This window comes from Dermacentor albipictus, chromosome 3 (assembly GCF_038994185.2).
Source record: "Dermacentor albipictus isolate Rhodes 1998 colony chromosome 3, USDA_Dalb.pri_finalv2, whole genome shotgun sequence".
NCBI lineage: Eukaryota > Metazoa > Arthropoda > Arachnida > Ixodida > Ixodidae > Dermacentor > Dermacentor albipictus.
Genome location: NC_091823.1, coordinates 4,021,845 through 4,044,385, shown reverse-complemented (window position 1 = coordinate 4,044,385; position 22,541 = coordinate 4,021,845). Strand labels below are relative to the sequence as shown.

Sequence of the window (22,541 nt, the reverse complement as noted above, 5' to 3'; positions counted from 1 at the left end):
GATTAAGGTACTCGGTCACATCGTGAGCAAAGATGGCATTCGTCCTGATCCTGACAAGGTTTCGGCAGTTCGGCACTTCCCTCGTCCCGAAAAGACCAAAGATTTGCGCAGTTTCCTAGGCCTCGCCTCCTATTTTCGCCGATTCATACGAGGCTTCGCCTCAATAGCGTCACCTCTGCACAAATTACTGGGTTCTAATGTTCCCTTTGTGTGGTCTCCCGAATGTGAATCTGCGTTCGCCCATCTGAAGCGCGCTCTCACATCGGAACCAGTACTACGCCATTTTGATGAAGCTGCTCCTACCCTCCTGTATACGGATGCTAGTGGTCATGGCATTGGTGGCATTCTCCTACAGCGAGACGACGCTTTAGGGGAGAGGGTCGTCGCATACGCAAGTCGCGTTCTGACAAACGCCGAAAGGAATTACACCATCACAGAGCAGGAATGCCTAGCTATCGTTTGGTCTGTACAGAAGTTTCGACCTTATCTTCACGGCCGCCATTTCACCATCGTTACAGACCATCATGCATTGTGCTGGCTTTCGACGCTGAAAAACTTGTCTGGACGGCTTGGTCGGTGGATCCTTCGTCTACAGGAATACGACTTTACTATTACCTACAAGTGCGGAAAAAAACACCAGGATGCAGACGCGCTTTCTCGCTGTCCGCTTCCTACGACACCATGCAATGGACCTCCAACTACCATCCGTGACAAGCTTTCGCATGACCCCTCTTCACATGCTTTCTTGTTGGCCACTGTAGACGAGATGCCTAAACACGACAACGGATTCTTCCAATCTCATCAATTGGCGGACTCTTACTGTCGGCGCATCATAGACCGCCTTCAAGGAGCTTCGCGCCCACCTAACGCCCGCCTTCGTCGACAGCTGACGCAATTTAAGATTGACAACCGCGTCCTGTACCGTCATGTCTATCACCCTGACGGTCAGCGCTGGGTTCCTGTCCTGCCACGCTCTCTACGTGCTCATGTCCTGCAGGCTTCTCACGACGACATGACTGCTGGTCACCTTGGTTTCCAGAAAACCTATGACCGCATCAAAGGTCGCTTCTACTGGCCTGGATTGTCCGCCAGTGTAGCGAGGTATGTCGCTTCCTGCGCCCTATGTCAGCGTCGAAAGCTCCCTACATCAGCTCCAAGCGGACAACTTCAACCGGTTCCTTGTCCGTCGCAACCATTTGACATCGTTGGCATTGACCTGTATGGTCCTCTTCCTGTGACTCCCACCGGTAAACGATGGATTGTGACAGCCGTTGATCACTTGACACGCTACGCCGAAACAACTTGTGTGAGCTCTGCCTCAGCCTCTGAAGTTGCTGCATTCATACTTCAATCCTTAATACTGCGCCACGGTGCTCCTCGCGTCCTCCTGAGCGACCGTGGAAAAGCATTCCTCTCGCAACTAGTAGACGAAGTACTCAGAGCCTCCGGAACCACCCACAAGACTACCTCCAGTTACCATCCGCAAACTAACGGCCTCACAGAGCGATTTCATCGCACGCTGTCAGACATGCTAGCCATGTACATCGAACCGGATCACAGAAACTGGGACGCAATTTTGCCATTCGTGACTTTTGCGTATAATACCGCCGTTCAACGCACGACCGGTTACTCGCCATTCTACCTTGTCTATGGTCGTTCGCCCAGTTCCTGTCTTGACGCATCTTTCTTCGCGCCAACTGTCAATCAATGTCCATCCTCCTGTGAAGAATATGTGTCCCGCATTCTGCGTTGTCGCCAGCTCGCTCGCATCAACACCGAAGCACAGCAACAGGACCGCAAGCAGCATTACGACGCCTCTCATCGCGTCGTGTGCTTCCGCCCTGGCGACGAAGTGCTACTCCGGACACCAGTTCGTACTCCTGGCTTGTGTGACAAGTTTCAACTTCGGTTCATCGGCCCCTACAAAGTCTTGGAGCAGACTTCCCCGGTTAACTATCGCGTGGTACCAGTTATTGTTCCAAGTGACCGCCGCTGCCGCGCTGCTGAGGTTGTCCACGTGTCCCGTATGAAGCCTTTCACGAGGCGTTCGCCGCCCCTTTGAATTGCGGCCAGGATGGCCGCTCTCACGCGAGGGGACATTAGTGTAGCGAGATATAAGCTATTCTTTGTCATCTGTAATTGATCATCATCATGTGGGGCTCATATGGGGTTCTTCTTCATCATCGCTTGTGGGGCTGGCTCTCGAGTGTGATCCGTGCTGTGGGCGTGATCGCTTCGCCGTATCTTCGGGTCGGAATAAACGTAGTGACAACTGCTACGTCACAATATATATATATATATAAACGAGAAGAAAGAGGGTTGACCGAGGGGCTCGATTTCCTTATTAGTTATATCAGAAGAAGCCAACAAACACTGACACCAAGGACAACATAGGGGAAATTACTTGTGCTTAATAAATGAAATAAAGAAACGATAAATTAACGGAAATGAAAGCGGATGAAAAAACAACTTGCCGCAGATGGGGAACGATCCCACAACCTTCGCATTTCGCGTGCGATGCTCTACCAATTGAGCTACCGCGGCGCAATTTCCCCATCCACTTTCTTGGGTATTTATGTTTCCTAGTAGAATCCTGGGAGTGTTAGCCAGCGCCACCACTCACAGACCTTGGCGGCGGACGTGGCACGTCTTTTTTGCCGCAGGCGTGACGAGACCGTGATCTTTTTGGGTGAAGGCAGCTGGTCAATAAACCCACATATGCTACCTGAAGGCATCGAAAAACCTGAAACTGCGGTAGCGTGAAACCTGAAGCTCTACCTGAAACTGCGGTAGAGCATCGCACGCGAAATGCGAAGGTTGTGGGTTCGGTTCTCACCTGCGGCAAGTTGTTTTTTCATCCACTTTAATTTCCATTAATTCATCGTTTCCTTATTTGATTTATTAAGCACAAGTAATTTCCCCTTACCCGCCGTGGTTGCTCAGTGGCTATGGTGTTAGGCTGCTGAGCACGAGGTCGCGGGATCGAATCCCGGCCATGGCGGCCGCATTTCGATGGGGGCGAAATGCGAAAACACCCGTGTACTTAGATTTAGGTGCACGTTAAAGAACCCCAGGTGGTCGAAATTTCCGGAGTCCCCCACTACGGCGTGCCTCATAATCAGAAAGTGGTTTTGGCACGTAAAACCCCATAATTTAATTTTTTTAATTTCCCCTATGTTGTCCTTGGTGTCAGTGTTTGTTGGCTTCTTCTGATATATATATATATATATATATATATATATATATATATATATATATATATATATATATATATATATATATATATATATATATATATATATATATATATATATATATATAATATTTACCTTTGCGACGAACCACCAATACAGATTAAACTATTTGCAGCAGACCACTGTGTTGCATACAGAGCCATAAATAACAGAGCTGACCAAATTAAATTGAACAATTCCTTACACTCCATTGATGAATGGAGTGCAAGGTGGGGCTTCAGAATAAAATCTTCTAAAACAGCTTCCATTACGTTTCGCGCAAGCCCCTTGACTTTACTTACTCTTTAGGTAACGTTACCATCACAAGAACTGACAACAATAAATATTTAGGCATCACACTACCAGTAAGTTCAATTGCGAACCGCATGTTGAAAATGTCTATCGGGGTGCACTACAGAAATTGTCGATCTTGAAAGGGAAACTGCGTAGCACCCCTCCTGCGGTAAACCTAAATGCATACAAAGCGCCAGTACGACCAAAATTGGAATATCCATCGGTTATTTGGACCCCTTGCTAACGATATTTGTTGTTTGTTGCGCCGATTACAAGTAAATATTTTATTCAGAGTCAACGCTGGGGCCACCCGCTGAAATCAGTTTTCCCATAAATGGGATAAAGGAATTCCCTAAGCTTCCTCGGAATATTTTAGTGTACGGTTGTTCACTTTGTCAATACGGTTTTCATAAAAACATATTTTGTGTAATTCCAAGCGACTTCAAATTTACAGATTAAATTGATTTTCAAGTTCATTCTGATAAATTTAAATAATGAAGCCGCTGCACTCAAGGTGACATGTTGTAATGCAAGTCAAGTTCCGCTAACCAGAGTTCTTCGCGCTAACAACTCAGCCTCCTGCTTAAAGCTATAGTCACCGAAGACGACGTCGGCACGTTTATAATTTCCTCGACGCGGAAAATAAATTTCACCATCATCATCATCAGCCTGTTTTATGTATACTGCAGGACGAGGGCCCCTCTCTGTGACCTCGAATTTACCCTTGCCCTGCGCGAGCCGATACAAACTTCCGCCAGCGAATTTCCTAATTTCTTCACCGCACCTAGTTTTCAGCCGTCCTCCACAGCGCTTCCCTTCTTTTGGAACCCATTCTGTAACCCTGAGGGTCCACCAGATATCTAACCTACACATTACATTACCTACCCAGCTCCATTTATTTCGCTTAATGCCATTTAGAATACCAGCTATCCCCGTTTGCTCTCTGATCCACACCGCTCTCTTCCTGCCTCTAGCCATTACGCTTATCATTTATTTTTCGTTGCACTGCTCCTTGTGCGGTCCATAACTAGTTTTCGCACTTCTTTGCCAATCTCCAAGAATCTGCCTCATACGCTAGCACCGGTATGATGCACTGATTGTACACTTTCTTTTTAGTGATAATGGTAATGCTTCGGGTCACGATCCGATAATATCTGCCGTTTGCGCTCCAACCCATTTCCATTCTTCCGTAAATTTCCTTATCATAATCAGGGTCCCCTGTGAATAAATTACCTACGCAAATATAATCCTTCGCGGACTCTAGAAGCTGACTAGCGATCCTGAGGTCTTGTTCCCTTTCCAGGCTATAGATTATTATCGTTGTTTTCTGCATCGCCCAGCGTGGTTGCTTAGTACCTGTGGTGTTGGGCTGCACAGCACGAGGTCGCGGGATCGAATTCCGGCGACGGCGTCCGCATTTCGATAAGGAAGCAATGCGAAAACACGCGTGTACATAGATTTAGGTGCACGTTAAAGAACCTTAAGGGGTCAAAATTTCCGGAGGCCCCCACTACGGCGTGCCTCATCATCAAATTGTGGTTTTGGCACGTAAAACCCCATAATTGTTCTTGTTTTCTGCATATAAATCTTAAATTCACTCCTACACTCTCTGTTATGATACTCAAATGTTTGTTCTGCCTGCATTGTCGCTGAAAGAGGACAATGTCATCTGCAAAACGAAGGTTGCTGAGGTATTCGTTGTTGATCCTTACTCCTAAGCCGTCCCAAATTAAATTGTTTGAAACTTCTTCCAAGCCTGCAGTGAATGGCATGGGAGAGATTATGTATCCTTGTGTGACCCTTTCTTTATAGACGTCTTCCTACTTTTCTTGGGGAGAATTAAGATAGCTGTGGAATATTTGTGGCTATTTTCCAAAATATTTATGTAAGCCTGCAGCACTCTTTGAGAACGTAATACCTCTATGACTGCATGGTAACTCTACGGAATCAAAGGCATCTGCGTAATATATGTAAGCCATATAGAGAGGCTGATTTTACTCTGCATATTTCTCGATTACGTAATTGATTACCTAGATGTGATCTAGAGTACAATATCCCTTCCTGAAGCCAGTCTATTCTTTTGGTTGTCAGAAGTCAAGTGTTGCCCTTATTCTATTGGAAATTACGCTGTTCAATAGTTGATACAGTATTGGAATAAGCTAATGGGCCTATAATTCTTCAATTCTTTACCTTCTCCGCTTTTGTGGCTTAGTATAATATTGGCATTCTTCCAGTTCTCTGGGACCTTTGAAGTCTGGAGACGTATAAAATGTATAAAGGGCCTCAAGTTTTTCAAGCACGACGTCTCCTCCATATTTGATTAAATCAACTGTTCAGCATAGAATGAGTCAGTATAGAATTATTCCGCTGCATTTACTATATCTTCGAAATTGCTGATGATATTACCCTCCTTATCTTTCAGTGCATACATCTTGGCTTGATCTGCCTTGGTTGCTTAGTGGCTATGGTCTTGGGCTGCTGAGCACCAGGTCGCGAGATCGAATACCAGCCACGGCGGCCGCATTTCAATGGGGGCGAAATGCGAAAGCACCCGTGTACTTAGATCATGTCCAAAATTCCGGATCCGGGTTTGGATTGCTCCAATTCATGATTTGGATTGGTCGAATATTACGGAGTCCCCCGCTACAGCGTGCCTCATAATCAGAAAGTTGGTTTCGCACGTAAGTCCCCATAATTCACTTTCTTTAAATCTTGGATTGTCCTATGCCAACATTTCTTCTCGCTGATTTCATGCTGTTTACATTTTTTACTGCTTCCTGAGTCTTTCCTCCGTTATAATTTCGAACAACCTTTATTTTCTCAGCGTTGTTCAGTTTTGACAATTCTGCGAATCCTATCTGATCTCTTCAGTTGGAGAGTTTCATTATTTGCCGTTTCTTTATTACGTCATCCGTTCCTCGTAAGATCTTGCCTAGAGCTTCCCTTGGAGCCTTGCCTCCCACTTCAATTGCTGCCTGTGAAGCGATCTTAGTTATGGTTTCATTTATTACTTTCATGTGGTTTTCACCTCTCTGTTCTGAGGCTGCATATTTGTTTGCAAGTACAAGCCTGAATTGGTCCGCTTCTACCCTTACTGCATCTAGGTTGGCCTGTTTCTTCTTTACTTTACAATTTCACTCTTTCTATTTTCAAATTGAGGTGAATCCTAGCCCTCATTAACCTAGGATCACTGCACTTTACCCTGCCAACATTTCTACATGCTGAGATTGGCAGAAAGTATAAAATAAATTCATCTTTTGTTTCACAATTAGGGCTTTTCCAGGTCGACCTTTTGTTGTCACGCTTTCTGAAGAAGGTGTTAATTATTCGAAGCTTCTTGCGTTCCGCCAATTCTACCAGCATCTTTCCCCTAGTCCTTCTAGAATCGACGCCGTTCTTGTCAATTGCTCGTTCACCAGCTTGCTTTTCCGCCACTTTTTCGTTGAAGTCGGCAATTACTACAGTGTACCGAGTTTGCGATTTCTCATCGCTAACTCCACATCTTCATTAAACTGATCTACTTCATCATCAGCTGGAATGGAGAGTGGTGCGTATAGGTTTGTACCACCTTTAATCTATACTTATTAATAAGTTTCATTACGACAACGGATATCCTCACATTAATACTCTAGAATTAGTTAATCTTATCAGCTATGTCCTTATGTATTAGAAGTATTACACCATATTGCTTCTTATCTGGGAGTCCTCTATAGCGGAGGACGGGACGGTAAGTGAGTAGTAGTAGCCTCACCAGTTCTTCTAACCTCACTAATTCCAATGATATCTCAAACAATGCCTGATAATACGTCAGAGAGTCCTGCTAAGCTAGCCTCATTCGAGAGAGTCCGGTTGTTAAAGGTTGCCAAGCTCAGTCTTCATTGGCGGCCTGTGCGGGTCCACAGATTCTTAGCACCCTCTGCTGCGTTACAGGTCTGAACGCCGCCTTGGTCAGGTGCGCCGCAGCTGCTAGGAAGTGAGGGCCATGGGTTAATTATAGGGGTCATTAGGGACGTAGTCGCCGTATACTGCACCAGGAAGGGAAGTTACTGTTCTGGTGAGAGAGTGTCTCTTGTTGAAGCTTAGTGGGCCTTCCAAGTGGGATTAGTATAGCCCCACTGGTATAGTATAGTATAGTCCCACAGGCCCCACTCTAAGCCAGATGTAGAGCGCTGGAGGAGGTGAATTCGAGAATGCCAGCTTAAGATTTGAAAAAAGAGAAAGAAAACTGAAAATTCCAGGATGAGAACTTCTAAGAGAAGCAAGCACACAAGTTAGTTCAGTCAGATAATGCTTCAGGCTGCGAGGCCATATTATGGCGGAGAATTTCAGCCCAGAGAATCTAACATGCGTAAGACCTCCCTTGCTTTATCCGCTATAGATGTGTTTTGCTCATCGCGATCGTGTTTTGAGAAGGCTAGTTGTGCTGCTTCTAAAGAACAAGCAAGGAACTGATTAATAGCCACATCAATACAGTATCAACATTAACTGGTGGATTTTCATGCCTCGAACAATGCTTAAATGATTCACGAATTAGTATTCTGAGTATTGCCATCTATAATGTACTTTGGGTGCATCCTGATGCAGTCTACGTTTCTAGCTTGTGGAATTTATTTTGTTTAGCTGTGGGTTTTGTCGTGCACGACCTTTTCATTACGATAGTTTAAAGATGTGATGTATACTTTTTATTTTAGTTATGTGCGATTTGTTATGTGTACTGTTGCACTTTTCTAGTTGTCCAGTTTCCTGAAACTGATGCATTGCAATCTTTCTTTGACGGCACTGAACTGTCATGAATTGCGGAGGGACCGGGTCTTTGTCAGGCTTCATTGCCTTTAGCCCTTGCCCCTGCAGTGATGTTCTAAATTGTTTCTAAATAAAGTGCTTACTTACTTGAAAAGACGCTGTCAGTACGGCTATCCCACTGTTACAATGACTTGCCACAAAACTTATGTAGATTTGGGAAACTGCTTTTTCCCTAAAGAAAATTTTAAATCTCTAAATCTGCAGAAATTTACCTAGAGCTGGCAGCACTGACTGATGCCAGCACATGGAAGAAGAAAGGTATAAAGCTGATAAATATTTGTTTTCTGAGAAAATGTCACTAACCTGCAAAGTTAGTCAAGGAGACACGTGACACCGTTTCCTTCAATTTCTAAAATCTCGATAAACTTTATTTCGGATAAATTTTTATTTTCCAATTCTGCAGTGAGCGTCAATTTGAAGTAAGCGCTGCTTCGGTCTATTTGTTGCTTCACGCCTCGTCTTCTCGTATTTTTCGCGTTGTTTATTCAAGGATTAAGTCAAACAGACATACGCACATTCCTACTCTTCGATACATTTCCGACCATCACAACCAGTGATTTATCACAGTGGTTATAGGGGAGGTTGTAGACACCTCCAACCGATTAGAAACAAGTCACGCTGCTCAGCCACACTGCTAGTCACATGGTGACTAAACTTGGTGCCAATATTCGATAAAGTCTGAGAAGTTTAAGAACTCGATGCACTGGATGAAACTGCCACACTTTGTCGCTGCTTTTGGTCGGCTTGAGAAATAAAGAGACCGGCGAGGCAGTGCCTCGCGTGTAATCTTGTTGGCGCCATATATCGACCATCTGCTAAATTTTTGAGCACTGATAATATCGGCAACATCGTGAGCTCGAGTAAGAGGTCTTTCCACTTCTGATCGCCAGATGAAGAAACAGATGTGAACGAGCGCTTACCAACGCATGTGCGATTGTCGGCCATCAATTTGAAACCAAGTGGACAGCTGCAAAAAGCACTTCCGGCAACGTTGGTGCAGTTGTGGGAACAGTTAAGCGTCCTTTCAGCGCATTCGTCAATGTCTGAAAGAAACAGCATTTCTTTAGAGACAGCAGGGCTTGAAAAGAATTTGCACTTTGTTTTAATAAAATTCGTCTTACTCGGTAAGCGCCGTTTTCCGGAGGCTTTGTCGGCATTTTATTCGTAGCATGCACGCAAGTGTCGTTCTCCCAGGAAAGAGAACTCTTACAATTGAAAACGTATGGTGACCGCAATTATCTTGGCGAAGGAATATTACCCTTCGATATTACCGTTCGAAGGAATATTACCGTTCGACCGCGCAAAGAGCGATCGAACGAAGATTGCTAGGCATAACGTTAAGAGAGAGAAAGAGAGCCGTTTGGATCAGAGAGCGAACGGGTATAGACGATATTGTAATTGACATCAAGAGGAAAAAATGTAGCTGGACAGGTCATGTAATGCGCTGGTTAGATAACCGTTGGACCATTAGGGTTACAGAATGGGTACCAAGAGAAGGAAAACGCAATCGAGGACGACAAAACACTAAGTGGAGCGATGAAATTAGGAAATTCGCGGGCGCTAGTTGGAATCGGTTGGCGCAGGTCAGGGGTAAATGGAGATCGCAGGGAGAGGCCTTCGTCCTGCAGTGGACATAAAACAGGATGGTGATGATGATGATGATAATGATGGTGGTGATGATGATGATGGAGGTGGTGGGCCCCCCCGCGAAAAAAAATCCTGGGTACGTGCCTGTTCTGAGCTAATAGCTTTCATCACACCCCTCAGTCGTACTACATTCTGCTGGAAGGTGACAGAAAAAACCACGATATCGCCAAGAGAAACGAGAAAGGTTTTCCATTTCAGACCGCTGTGCACAGTGTCCATCATGCACTTAAAGCGCGGATGATGGCGGAATAAAGTACCTTCACTCCTCTGTGTGTTACAATATGTATTGCTTATTGAGGAGGGCGGTGCAATCTGCGGGCGGATCTCGCCCTGCAGCCTTAATTTTTTAGTGGAGGTAGTTGTGTAGGAAACACAGGGTGTCGATGCGGTGGCGTCTGAAGAGACGGCACCGCAGATGGAGACTGCAGGCAGCGACATGGGGTCGATTGATGCTGCTCCTACACAGAGGTGAAGAAATTAATTTAGAAGCATTGCGGGCTTCGCATACCCGCATCGGCATATGAAGGCCCCTTGCGTCCATACATTTTGTATTTGGCGCCGCCAAGAGGCCTTGGGGTGAACACGAAAGGGATGGCAAGTAGTGGGACACAATTTGAAAAAAATTTTGGCTTGAAACAAGAAGTAATTTGATAAGCGTCTCTCAGTTTAGAAAAAATGCAAGGCGCCATCAGAAGTGTTATTTGTCATACTTTTAATAGGCCCACCTCAGTGTACAAATGACGGATAAACAAAGCCCAAAAATAGGTTGTTTTTTATGTTTATTGTTGCCTGTGTGCACTGCTGCGCAATATATCTACCTAAAACATTTTTCGCGTAAAGTACCTCTTAGGCACTTTTATAAAATTTGTGCCTTTGTGTGATTAATTAGTCCAACAAGGGAATAACGAAAACATAATGCCAAACAGGGAACGGTTTTGCCATTTTTGACGGCTTAGATAAGATGGAGGAGTGTATAATGGTTAATGAATGCAATTAGCCGTAAGGCCTATTTTTAACCTCCTGAGAAATGTAAGTGTTGGTTTTTCATAATTGGAACGCAGATTGTGCAACGCCTTTTATGGTGCATACTTTCGTGCCTTACAAGAATGTTCCAGTGGTGCATGAGCCGGTAAAAAACGTTTTTCGGAACAAAAATTATCGTGGAATGAATTTCCGTCTTATAAGCAAGCGCCAAAAATTTCTAGAAAGAAATCCCAGATAGTCGACCTCCAAGTTTGGTACAGTTTGCATGGAAGGGCCCATGTATGAAATAGATTAAGACATATGCGTTTAAAGTTCAAGAACTCCTGGAGACATCATTGACTGCACTACGCGAAGAAGAATTGAGCAGTAGCTCTTACCGCCTATGGGGGCCACCTAAAGGCGCTTCCGGGAGAGAGAGAGAGAAATTTACCATAAGAGGAAAGCTCAGAGGCCGGACTTTCAAGAGAGGTGTACAAATCGGCAAGCTTGCCATGTGCAGGTGACCAAGGCGTAGATGCAGGACGCTGTGTGTGGGAAGGAGGTTACCTATCTGGGCATGTTTCAATCTGTCTGAACACTGTAGTTACCGTTAAATTCAAGTGCTCAAAATGCGCCGCCTGTTTAATACCCCGGTCATACGGGCAAACTAAAGCGCACTTTGAGCGAGTGCATTCACCGAGTGTCATTTTGGCAGCGCGCTGCCTCACGAGAAATAAAATACTTCTTTCAAATTGGTGACCATGGCTGCCGGGATTCAGAAGGGAAAGCATATATTTGTAAACAGCCCGAGAGCGAGAGTAGTTTCTTGCTCTTCTTTTCTTAAAAATTTTTATTTTGGTTTGCTGTGTTGCACGTTTCCTTACCTTGTAACGTCAGCTATTAAAAAAGATTTGTTAAAAGTTACTACGGGCTCTGGTTTCAATGTTCGATGACTTATTTCTCGCTCAATGCGAACGAGGGCACGCCGCCGATGAGCGCGATCTGCGCGAAGTGGTGCCACCGTGGCAGGCAGCGAATGACGTCAGCGGTGAAGTGCACTAGCCCAGAGTGCACTTAACTTCGCCCGTTTGAAAGGGGTATTAGATCCTTTCGTCAAAAATGTAACTGGTTGCTCAAAATGGAATTGAATTCCCTAGAAACGAAGTTATCGTTAAATTACAATGACCATGCAATAACTTTATTATAAGTAATTAAATGTAATTCGTTACATGAAAGTCGCTTTCTTATAACGGTTTATTTTTCTGCTAGATAATTGTTGGTGCCGCCTGCTGTAACACAGCCACTTACCTATGCAACCAGACTCGACGCGAGCGAAGCCACTTGAACAAGCTGCACTTGGAGTCCTGTCCGGCTCTATTTCATCGCCGTAGTCGCCGTAGCCAGATTTTTCTACTTCGTCAGCGGTCTCAAACGAGTGCCCTTCTGTAGTCGTCGCATCCGGCTCATTGCGGCACACGTAGCTGCCGTTTGTGTTCCGGCAGCCATGGGCGCACTCCGCTCTAACCTCCGGATTCAAGCACTCGTCGATATCTGGAAGGCGCAGTCACCATTGGCCGCCATCTTTGAGTTAGAAGCACAGCCACGAACAAGTCAGGCACAGGCATTTCAGCAGGGTGATGGTTTGTGCCAGTTGGTATTCCATCTTAGGCTGTGTGGTACAGCGCGAAGCAGCTGTACCTCGCTTTTTTTCTCGCGTCCCTGGTCCCTGCTTCGCGCTGTACCACACAATCTAAGACAGGCATTTTCTTGAGAAATCGAGAAAAGAAAACGTGGGACACGGCCCGCGTTTACCTGATAGAGATGCTTTCCGCGTAACACCAGTTAACAGTTAAAGAAATATATTTTCTGAACAGTTTGCCAGAACATCTCAAGCAGGACCAGCCTAATAGAGCTTAAATGCACCCACTAAAAGTAGGCGAAGGTTTCTTCTTTAAATGCAAACTGGGGAAATCGTGTCTTTTTATATTTTTATTTTTTTACGCGTATGTGCGTTGGGTACATTTTTAAAATGTGTGCACCAATAACAAGGCCGGAAAAGGAGTGATGTACCAGCCAAATGTTCCCAGAAACTAGTAGCTAATCATTTCCTGAGATTGGAGATGGGACTGACTTGCGATTCAATTGAGCTTTAGATTAGGTGACGCCAACACGCACCCCGAATATTAATGCTCGAGAAAAGGAAACACGACACCAGGTAAGCGAAAAGAAAAAAAAAGAAGGAGAGAAGAAGGAATGCTAGAGGAAATGTCAGCCTGAACATGTGCCAATTCTTGCTGACTGGTGTGGTCGGCTTTCTAAGGAGTGGAGACTAGAGGGGGGGGGGGGGGGGGGGGGGTATAGAAGTGAGATGTGGTTGATATTACTATCTTTGCAACATTGCACATTGTCCTGAGAAATAAAAGGAGTGCCCATGAACACAACATCAGAGGAAAAGTAAGAAAAGGAACATATGTGTTTATTATTATTATTATTATTATTATTATTATTATTATTATTATTATTATTATTATTATTATTATTATTATTATTATTATTATTATTATTTGTTTTCAACACATATATACATTTAACGGGAAAGGGAAAGCAAGGAGCAGGCTGGCAACTGTCACCCGAAGGGGCACAACGCCTCCCTAGTCTTCAGAAGGGAGGTGACAGTAACACAGAAATGGAAGATAGGAAGTAGGGGAGGAAAGAGGAAAGAAAGAGCAACAGGACAAATCTAAAGAATAAAGCAAAACACACAGTACAGATCACACACAGTAGGGCTAGTCACTGAAGGTCACGCTACTATAGAATGGTAAATAGAATGGTATCGACGCTACAAACGTGAACCTAAGTTCGTTAACTCTAGAAAAGTTAGTAGAACGCGATGAGTTTGATCACGTTTAGACGCACAACCACTTGGTACAAACATTCGTCGAGTGTTGTGCACCGCAGGCCAAGGTGATGATAGTCTCTCACTAGCGACATGCGCTGCGTACTGAAAGCGGGACACTCAAATATAAGGTGCTGAAGTGTCTCACAGCAGCCGCAAGTCATACACGATGGACTGGCCACACGTCCTTGTCTGTATAAACGTTAGAGAACGTTCACGCAGCCAACCCTCAGCTTGAGTAGTTGCGCTCTAGCGCGACGAGGCAAGCCTCGACCGTGAACACAGTGCGGGAACGTTCCATTTGCGACGCGCTGGTCTGGATGCTGCTTGAGTAGGTGGCGACGAATCAGCAGACGAGGGCCATCAAGCTTGCACAAACTTTCAGGGCAGCCACAGTTGTCATGAGGGCAAGTTGAAACCAGTCGATCAGCCTCTTCATTTCCGGCGACTCCTACATGTGAAGGTATCCATTGAGCAACGAGAAATACCCCACGTGATGAAATTTTGTTTGCAGAGCCAGTAATGCTGCGCACAACTGGGCAATCACTCTGACTGCGTTGAAAACTGCTAAGAGCAGCGCGGGAGTCCGTAAAGGTGAATCTTCGACGGGTTTAACTCCTCTTGCACGTATTTCAGTGCAACAATAATCGCTTAAGAAGACAATCAGGAAGTGGGGGAAACGAAGTTCGCATGAACAAACATAAAAAATTCGGCAACAGCGCCGACCGCCGATTACGGAGCCCAACGGGGGGACGCGGCAGAGCTTTCATACAAGTCTGCAGGACGCCAGTCGTATAGGCCGCCACTATCACCAAATATGGTGCACCCAAGGTTCGATAGCCAGTGTTAAGCCTTGCCGCCAAGAAGAAAGGAAGTAAATGGAAGAGAGAAGAGAGGGAAGGCCGAAAGTGGAAGAGAGAGATGAAGATTTGAGAAGAGAGAGGCAGGACAAGGTGACTGCCGGTTTCCTCCTGGTGCGTCAGTCAGGAGGTGCCGTCTATGTGAAGCACAGGTCAAAGGGATGTGTTGCCTTTGCACGGGGGGGGGGGGGGGGGGGTGCTTAAAGGTCCAAACACCCAGCATTGGCTACACCTCCTGGATCCCCCTTTCTCCAGACACGGCTAAACCGTGCACGGCTACACAAGGGATGGTCCGACTCTCGTGTGCTCAGGTACGTGGTGTCGGAACACACCAAACGTCTGCTGGCACAGACGCCCCTGCGGGAAGGCACACCTGGAGAGACATCGTTTGGTCGCATCCAGCACCTCTAGCAGTCAAGGCGGCCGCATACTTAAGGAAGGAGTGCTTTTTGCGTCGTACAAATTTGGCAGGACGCCAAGAGATGCGATCATCCACAATTAACCCCAAATGACGGTGTTGTGGCACCCAATTTATAGGCGTTTCGTCAAGCTACACGAGCGCGTTCTTTAAGGTGATATGCTATTGCAGCCGATTTAGCAGGTTATATGTGTAGACTAACTTCCCCAAAGTACTCCGAAGTCGCGTTTAGCGCTATATGCAAGCTTGCACGAACCGTGGACCGAGGTGCGAAGGGCCGCTTATCCACATAGCAATGTCATCTGCGTAGATAGCTATGCTCACAGAGAGGTCACTGTCCTGAGGGAAACGACTTGGAAGAGCGGCGAGTACGGTGTTAAACAAAAGCGGCGATGAAACATTGCCCTGTGGGACGCCGCATTTCACATTTCGGTATTCACTAGCTATTGCTCCGACACGCACTTTCATCCGGCGCTCCGATAGAAAATCATGCACATAGTGGAGCAGATGACCAGAAATTCCCGCGGTTTCAAGAGCGAAAATAATCGCCTTATGCTGAACTGAATCGAAAGCTTGCTGTACATCTAGGAAGAGCATGTAGGCAGAATGCCTGTTTCCTTTAGCAAATTTGAGCGCTGAGAAAAGGTCTGATATGCTGTCTAGAGCTGATCGGCGGCTACGAAAACCACTCATGACATCAGGAAAAAAAATCTGCTTCTCTAGTGTCTAAGTGAAACAAGACCATTCGCTCCATTAACTTGATGATATTATAAGTTAGGGATATTGGCCGGTAGGACTTGAGGTGTCTTGCAGGGCGTCCGGGCTTTATAACAGGTATCACCACGGACGATTTCCATTCAGCAGGGATTACATCGGTTCTCCATACTTCACTCTACTTGTCCAATATACGGTCATGAAAACTCTTATCAACGTTCCGCAATGGTTGATAGGTCTCACCTTCTTCACCTGGAGCAGTGTAGCATTTGGAGAGGCTCAGCGTGTGTCGCAGCTCCTCAAGAGTAAAACCTGCCTCGTCCGTCTAGTAGGCTGGGCCGTAGGAAGTGATTATGGTCCTCTGACTTGTCAAAGACGGAAGGTCGCCATTTATGGCGTCGCTGGATACAGGAGAGACGAAAAAGTCTGAATATGTTTCTGCTACAACTTTTGCTGACTTACCAGTCGCTATTCACAAAGCAGTCGTAGGATTATTGCAGATTTCAGGAGTGCGGAGAGCCTTCAGTATACACTTCCAAAACCACTACCAGTGTTGAAAACACTACATAAGGCTTCCCTGCTCTTGCGACGAAGCTGTTTTGTATGCCGTCGTATGGCTGCATCAATGCGATTATACACAGTCCAGTCGGTGCGTCGTTTAGAGCGCTGTGCTCGCCTATAAGTGCGCCATCGACATGCGCGAAGCCGCAAAAGCTTTAGATCGTGGTTTGGTTTGCCCATACTCCGTCGTCGTTGTACTGTAGCATCCCGTAAACACTCACTCATCAGTTTGCACAGGCTGTCTTTTGATGGCGGCTCTGAGATTATCTGGCGGAACTTGTCCCAGTTTCTCACTGTATACACGGCAGTCAGGCGACCCGCAGTATGTGTTGGTGTTAACCAAATGGGTTAGCACCAAAAGCGCCACGGTTCAGGTTCACATAATCAGGCTAAGCACACATCTGTCGTTGATATCGCAAGGTCTATAGTGGAATGCCCCTTTGCTCAACCTATAAATGTACGTGCACCATCATTCAGTATTTCCAGATCGTTTTTGATAATGCTCTCGTGAATTCCTGCCCCACGATTGTTTTGGAGACGGCTAAACCATCGCAGATGGTGGGCATTAAAATCTCCACGTAACACAAACGATTCACCACATCGAGACACTAAGCACTCAAGTAGTGAAGTATCTGAGGGACGTGTAGGCCAGCTGTATATGCTTGCCACTGTCGTATACACACCCCTGAGGGATACGGTAAAAGCTGCACACTCAAACTTATCGTCACAGATGTCGTCTGTGTCAAGAACCGCGAAATACCGAGTCAGCACGTGCGTACACTGATGCTTTGGAAGCATTGCGCGTAGGCGTCGCGTCCACACACTAGAAAGAGCCACAAGCTGGTTTCGTGCATCGAGTGCTACTGTGGACACCAACGAAGCCTGGCAATCAATATTCGTCTTTCCTTAGTTTAGTTTCCTGAAGCGCTATGATGTCTGGTGGAGTCTTCACAGCGATGAGCCGAAGAGTTAGATCAGCGTGCCGCGGTCGCATCGACCTGACATTCCATTCCTGCAGAAAGGGGCGAGGCTGCTGACAACCGTTAAAATTGTTTCCTGTAATACGTCTAGAGAAGACCATGGAGGACTGGAACGAAGTCCTCCAAAATTTGCTCTGCTGCTGATGCTGATGGTGTCTCACGACTAGCGATTAGAGATCTCATGACGTTGACAAGCATCTTCAGAAGACTGACATGTTGCACTTCGTCGTTGGCTAAGATCAGTTTACGTACTGCGTTTGCAGTGCTTTCCACTATGGTCGCAGTCTTTGCAGAGACTTGTTCCGACGATTTTGATGGCAGCGCTGGCCACGATGAGTCTTAGAGGCAGAAGGTCCGCCCCCCCCCCCCCCCTACTTTCCCATGCATTGTGTCTTAGTCATTCTTTGAACGCGCTGCTTTCCCAGTCGCTGGAGTAGCCCTAAGGCGACGCAAGCTTTGATGTCCTGCTGCCTTTTTTTGGCTTTCTATTTTAGTCTTTCTCTTTCATTCTTCAATGAGGGACATCCTTAATTTGTAGCAAAATTTTCGCCATTACAGTTAGGGCACCGATATGCCTGACTTTCACAGGAATCGACATGGTGATTCCCACACCCGCCATGGTTGCTCAGTGGCTATGGTGTTGGGCTGCTGAGCACGAGGTCGCGGGATCGAATCCCGGCCACGGCGGCCGCATTTTGATGGGAGCGAAATGCGAAAACACCCGTGTGCTTAGATTTAGGTGCACGTTAAAGAACTCCAGGTGGTCAAAATTTCCGGAGTCCTCCACTACGGCGTGCCTCATAATCTGAAAGTGGTTTTGGCACGTAAAACCCCAAATATTATAATTGATTCCCACAGCATTTGGCACAGACCAGACCTCTGGTGCAAAATCCCTGAACATGACCAGTCTTAAAACACTTATGACGTTGCAAAAGCCGTGGTACGAAAGGTTGCAGCAGGATAGCACACCAGTCCAGCCTTTATATGACTATAGGCAGCTGTCCAGAGGTAAAAATTACCTTCATGCACTTTTGCAAGTCCAGCCTTCGAACATTACTTATATTGCATGGTGGCGTGCTAACGATCATGCTCTTAAAAATGTCGTCTTTGAGATCCAAGTCAACATCAGATACGACAGCAGCAGCTATAAGTGTATCCTGTGGTATGTAGGGGCGCATGTGGACCCCACATATTTCGACAAACCAAGTACAGTTTGCAACATCTTATCATCACTTGTGTCAACGGCAATGGCATTATTCCAGGGGTTCAAGCGAACGTCGCGGATTAGTCCAGGGGCAAGTTTGAAGGAGAAATCAATAAGTCTCTGTCGGGAGCTAGCATTCAGGCTTACCATCGCGTCGACGGGCATGAAAGTTACTGTCGTAGTCTTGATGCTGCTGTATATGATAGTCGCTTCATTTGAGGACGATTCCTGAGACGTCCATATTGGGCGGCGGCGCTTGACAGGCATGAAAGCATCTGAATCTTCCGATCTTGAGCCAGAAAGCTAAGAATCAGCAGCGTCGGATCCTACTGCCGAACTGAGCCGCTTCCGAGCCGCGGGCGGTCTATGCTTACCACCAGACGAGTGCAAGACCATATATTCCATGGCAAGCTCCGCGGGGAGGGTCTCCCAGCAGAATAGGAGTCTTTAGGGTTCAGCACAAGCGTCGTTGCCTGTTACTGATGCACGAAAAGTATATAGAGAAACTGCAGCACCAGAAGAAAACCACCATCCGAGCACAAAAAACTTTCTATATGACACGTAACGAAATTTTAGCCACAATTGCCAAACATGCGACAAAAAATCACTGCAAGAACGCCCTGGGGAGACTTGTCAGTGCGTAAAAATTCCTTCCAGTCACTGATATTTAGTCACTATGCAGGGTGTCCTAGCTATCAAGCAACGCTTTTTAAATATACACGAGCCATTTTACGCGAAGATAACGAAGTACGTGTTGTTTACACTCGAGTAGAACAGACGCCAGTAAACTTTTTTGATGACATTCAATTTAATAATAAATCGCAATTACCTAATCTTTAAAAACTTTTCTGAATAGCGTGGTGTCAACGAATAATTTGTGTAAAACTGAAAAAAAAACGGTTTTCAGCCAAGTACTTTTCTGCCCATTTAATTTTTCTGGCTGATAAACAAAGCCCTCAAAACTTTCAAAATCTGCCTTCCAATAAAGAGCGCGAGGAGTCCCTCTTTCTTTGTCTTGTGAGAGGACTAGAGAAAGGAAAATCACATAGATATTCATATTGATATTAGTGCATGACAAACAATCCGCCAGCATCAAAAAGCAGCGCCCTCAAACTCGCTCCACCGAAGTTAATGAGCGCACCCATTCCACGAGGCATCAACCATTGGCACTCTTTACCTTTCAACACCGAGGCACCACTCTGTCGCGGGTCGGGAGAGCCAGACAAAGCGCCAGCTCTGCCACTATCTGTTATGGGGCTTGTCTGAAGGCGCTGCTTTCAACTGGCACGGTTGTTCTTGGAGTAAGCTTCCGTAATGATAGGTATATGCCTAGAATGACTTTAAATCAAGGAAACGTACACATATCGTGCCGCAGCGCTGTTTGACTAGTTGCGAAGTTGAAGCTTCCTTTGGGGCTGAGTTTCATTGCGTTCGTTCTAACACTGTGATTTAACCGACTTGCCTGTCTGGAGTAACGATAGTGTATAGCCCACACGAGAGAAACACTATACAACCGCATTTACGCCGATCAATACTCTACTCTCTGCAAAGCGCATTATCTGGGCGCCAAGGCCTCACCCGCCAATACCCACAGCACTAACACTACACGCATCCTTAATACGGCCGAGCAGCAGGAGAAGTTGCTGCTCAGCTTGAACCTAGAAGAGCAGCTCTGAGCTGTCCGGATGGCCGAAGACGCCGACAGAAGGCAAGGACTGGCCGCCGTCTGAGGAAGGAGGGGTCTGGGGGTTAGTCTCCCGGTCTCGCCGCGCCTGGACCTCACCAAGGACACAGTAAAATTTTATTTCTCTAGATGTTGCCATTCAGAAGAACGCTGTAATTGATGCGTAAGGGCTTAATACTGTATGTTCACGCCCTCACTGCAGCAGAATTCCACACGTCGCCTTTGCCACTGTTGTAAAGAGAAGTCCACCATGCCAGCTAGCAATTTGCATGTTGCCGTTATGTACTGTATAATAAGAAACGTTAAGAGGAAGCATTAGCTCGGGCCCAACTCCGATGCGGCCTATTCAAATACATGTAAAACGCAGAAACGCATTTCTGAGATAACCACTGGGCGATTTTAATGAAATGTATTGTATTTGATAGAGAAGGTAAATCCTAGTGAGTGCTGTGTAGCAGAATTCCAATGTAGAGCTTTAATTATGTTCCAAAAATGTTCGAAAATACTCAAGTTGAAAAAATATATAGGCACCAAGTTTACAAATAATAAATCTGTATCAAGAGCAGATATCATGGTTCTGTAAACGGCATCTATTAGATCATTGAAAGCGGACAAATTCAGTGTGTTAATTTGTATCTGACGTGAATTCGTTATGTTCTGTACAAGGGTTGTGGAGAAGCTGTAATTCCATTTTACTAATTATATTGATGTTCATGTGTTACATATCAATTTTGTGCGCTTCAGGTGTGCCTTTATATGCAATTCACTGCATTGTTATATCATTTTCATTACTGAGTTACAGGGTTGTAAACCTCATAGTTTCGTTTTCTGAAAATGTGCGATTTTTGCTATTTTTTTATAAAAAATTGACGACCTAAATCAAAAATTCGATAGCGACAGTCACTAGATTTTAAGCTTTTCTTTCAAATGCAGAAAAATTTGTCAAATTTGGTGCAGTGTTTGCCGCAAAAAGCGAATTCTCCTTTTACATGTATATAGATAGGAGCACCCGAGCTATAGCTTCCTCTTCCGCTTTTTGATGCGTGAAATAGCTTAAGTCAGAAAGTCTAAATACATATGTCTGAAACTTTCGTCACGAATAAATCATAGTGTGTAGGAGGCGGGTAATGTAGCTCCACTTGAGGAAACATAACGGGACACTCGGTGATTCATTCTGATTTGACTGCATATATACTTCCACGACTCCGATGGTTTCGCTCGGCTTTCGAAAGGACCGTGCCTCGACGTCGATTTCGAATATAGTGCATTACCAAGCGCGCGATTCTTATAGATAATAAGTGGGCGGCTCCTCACCTTCACAGCTTTTTCCATCGGCTAGGCGCCTGTAGCCCTTGCGACACTCGCAGTAGGCGGATCCCAGTAGGTTTACGCACCTGTGCGCGCAGCCATACTTGTTCTCGATGCACTCGTCCACGTCTGCCGCAGAAAACGAGAAAGCAAATAGCAGGCTCCGGCGCTTTTGCACCCTGATATCATACCTACCAAAAAACTGTCAGCGTAAAAATTTACGCAAATACCGTCGACGATCACTGTCAATGAAAGCGAATAGCCGAACGCTCCAAGGGAGCTGCTCGCTTTGAATGGAATCGTGGCCTTAATTATTTAACCATTTAATTAATTAATTAATACAGTATTGCAGCCAGCAGTGCTTCTCAAGCAGGAGAGGGTTACGTGAGATGGGTTCGGCAACAATATGACGACATGTATTGTTTGCAGCGAGGACATTTATGTTGCCTTTTTTTTTGTCACCGCGTGGTTGGATCCAGACTCGATCCTCTCAAAGAGCGGCGACAGTTCTGCCGCAACGCGAGCCCTTGGCGTCGGCGCCTTTGTTTCCACTTTCGACCAACAAGCATCGCGACCGCCAACCACGAAAACGAGAGAAAGAGCCAAGCGCACTCCCTTTTAAAGATAAAGTACTGTGGCCAACAGCTGCACTTCGAGGGCATGCATAATCACTTTAACGGCGTCATTCCCGTATACGACTACTGCGCTGACAAGTTCGTAGAAACTGTTTTTCACAGAGTTTTGCGAATGAGATGCTCGCTAGAGGGACTAGCCGGCGCCACGTTTTACGAAACTTTCTAGGGTGTTTGCATTGGAAAAAATCGCTATTAGATCATTCTGTGTGTTTTGCTTTCGCGCTTTTCAAATGCCTGTATTTCAATCGCGCCTACAGAGCTTTTACAGCGAGCAGTATACATGCACGCTGCGCACCTGGAGCCGCCACAGGCACGCCGCCATTGAACGCCTTCTCAATTGG

At 45.8% G+C, this 22,541-nt stretch overlaps 1 protein-coding gene across 10 annotated transcripts in view; it reads right to left on the bottom strand.

The window, feature by feature from the left end:
* Positions 1–22,541, bottom strand: part of LOC139057176 (signal peptide, CUB and EGF-like domain-containing protein 2) — a 208,132-nt gene that overhangs the window by 122,698 nt on the left and 62,893 nt on the right. For 5 of the 10 annotated variants that reach the window (XR_011512612.1, XM_070534976.1, XM_070534973.1 and 2 more), the window contains 3 exons: positions 21,572–21,694; positions 12,249–12,491; positions 9,251–9,373 (listed from right to left, as the gene is read on the bottom strand). The exons of 1 other annotated variant lie outside the window; for it this stretch is intronic. Coding sequence is in view for 8 of the 9 variants with exons in the window: in XM_070534976.1 (XP_070391077.1) it covers positions 9,251–9,373; positions 12,249–12,491; positions 21,572–21,694 (489 nt within the window). In the remaining variant the exon portion in view is untranslated. The remainder of the gene's footprint in view (positions 1–9,250; positions 9,374–12,248; positions 12,492–21,571; positions 21,695–22,541) is intronic. 4 more of the 10 variants (XM_070534974.1, XM_070534975.1, XM_070534978.1 and 1 more) reach the window with 4 other exon arrangements.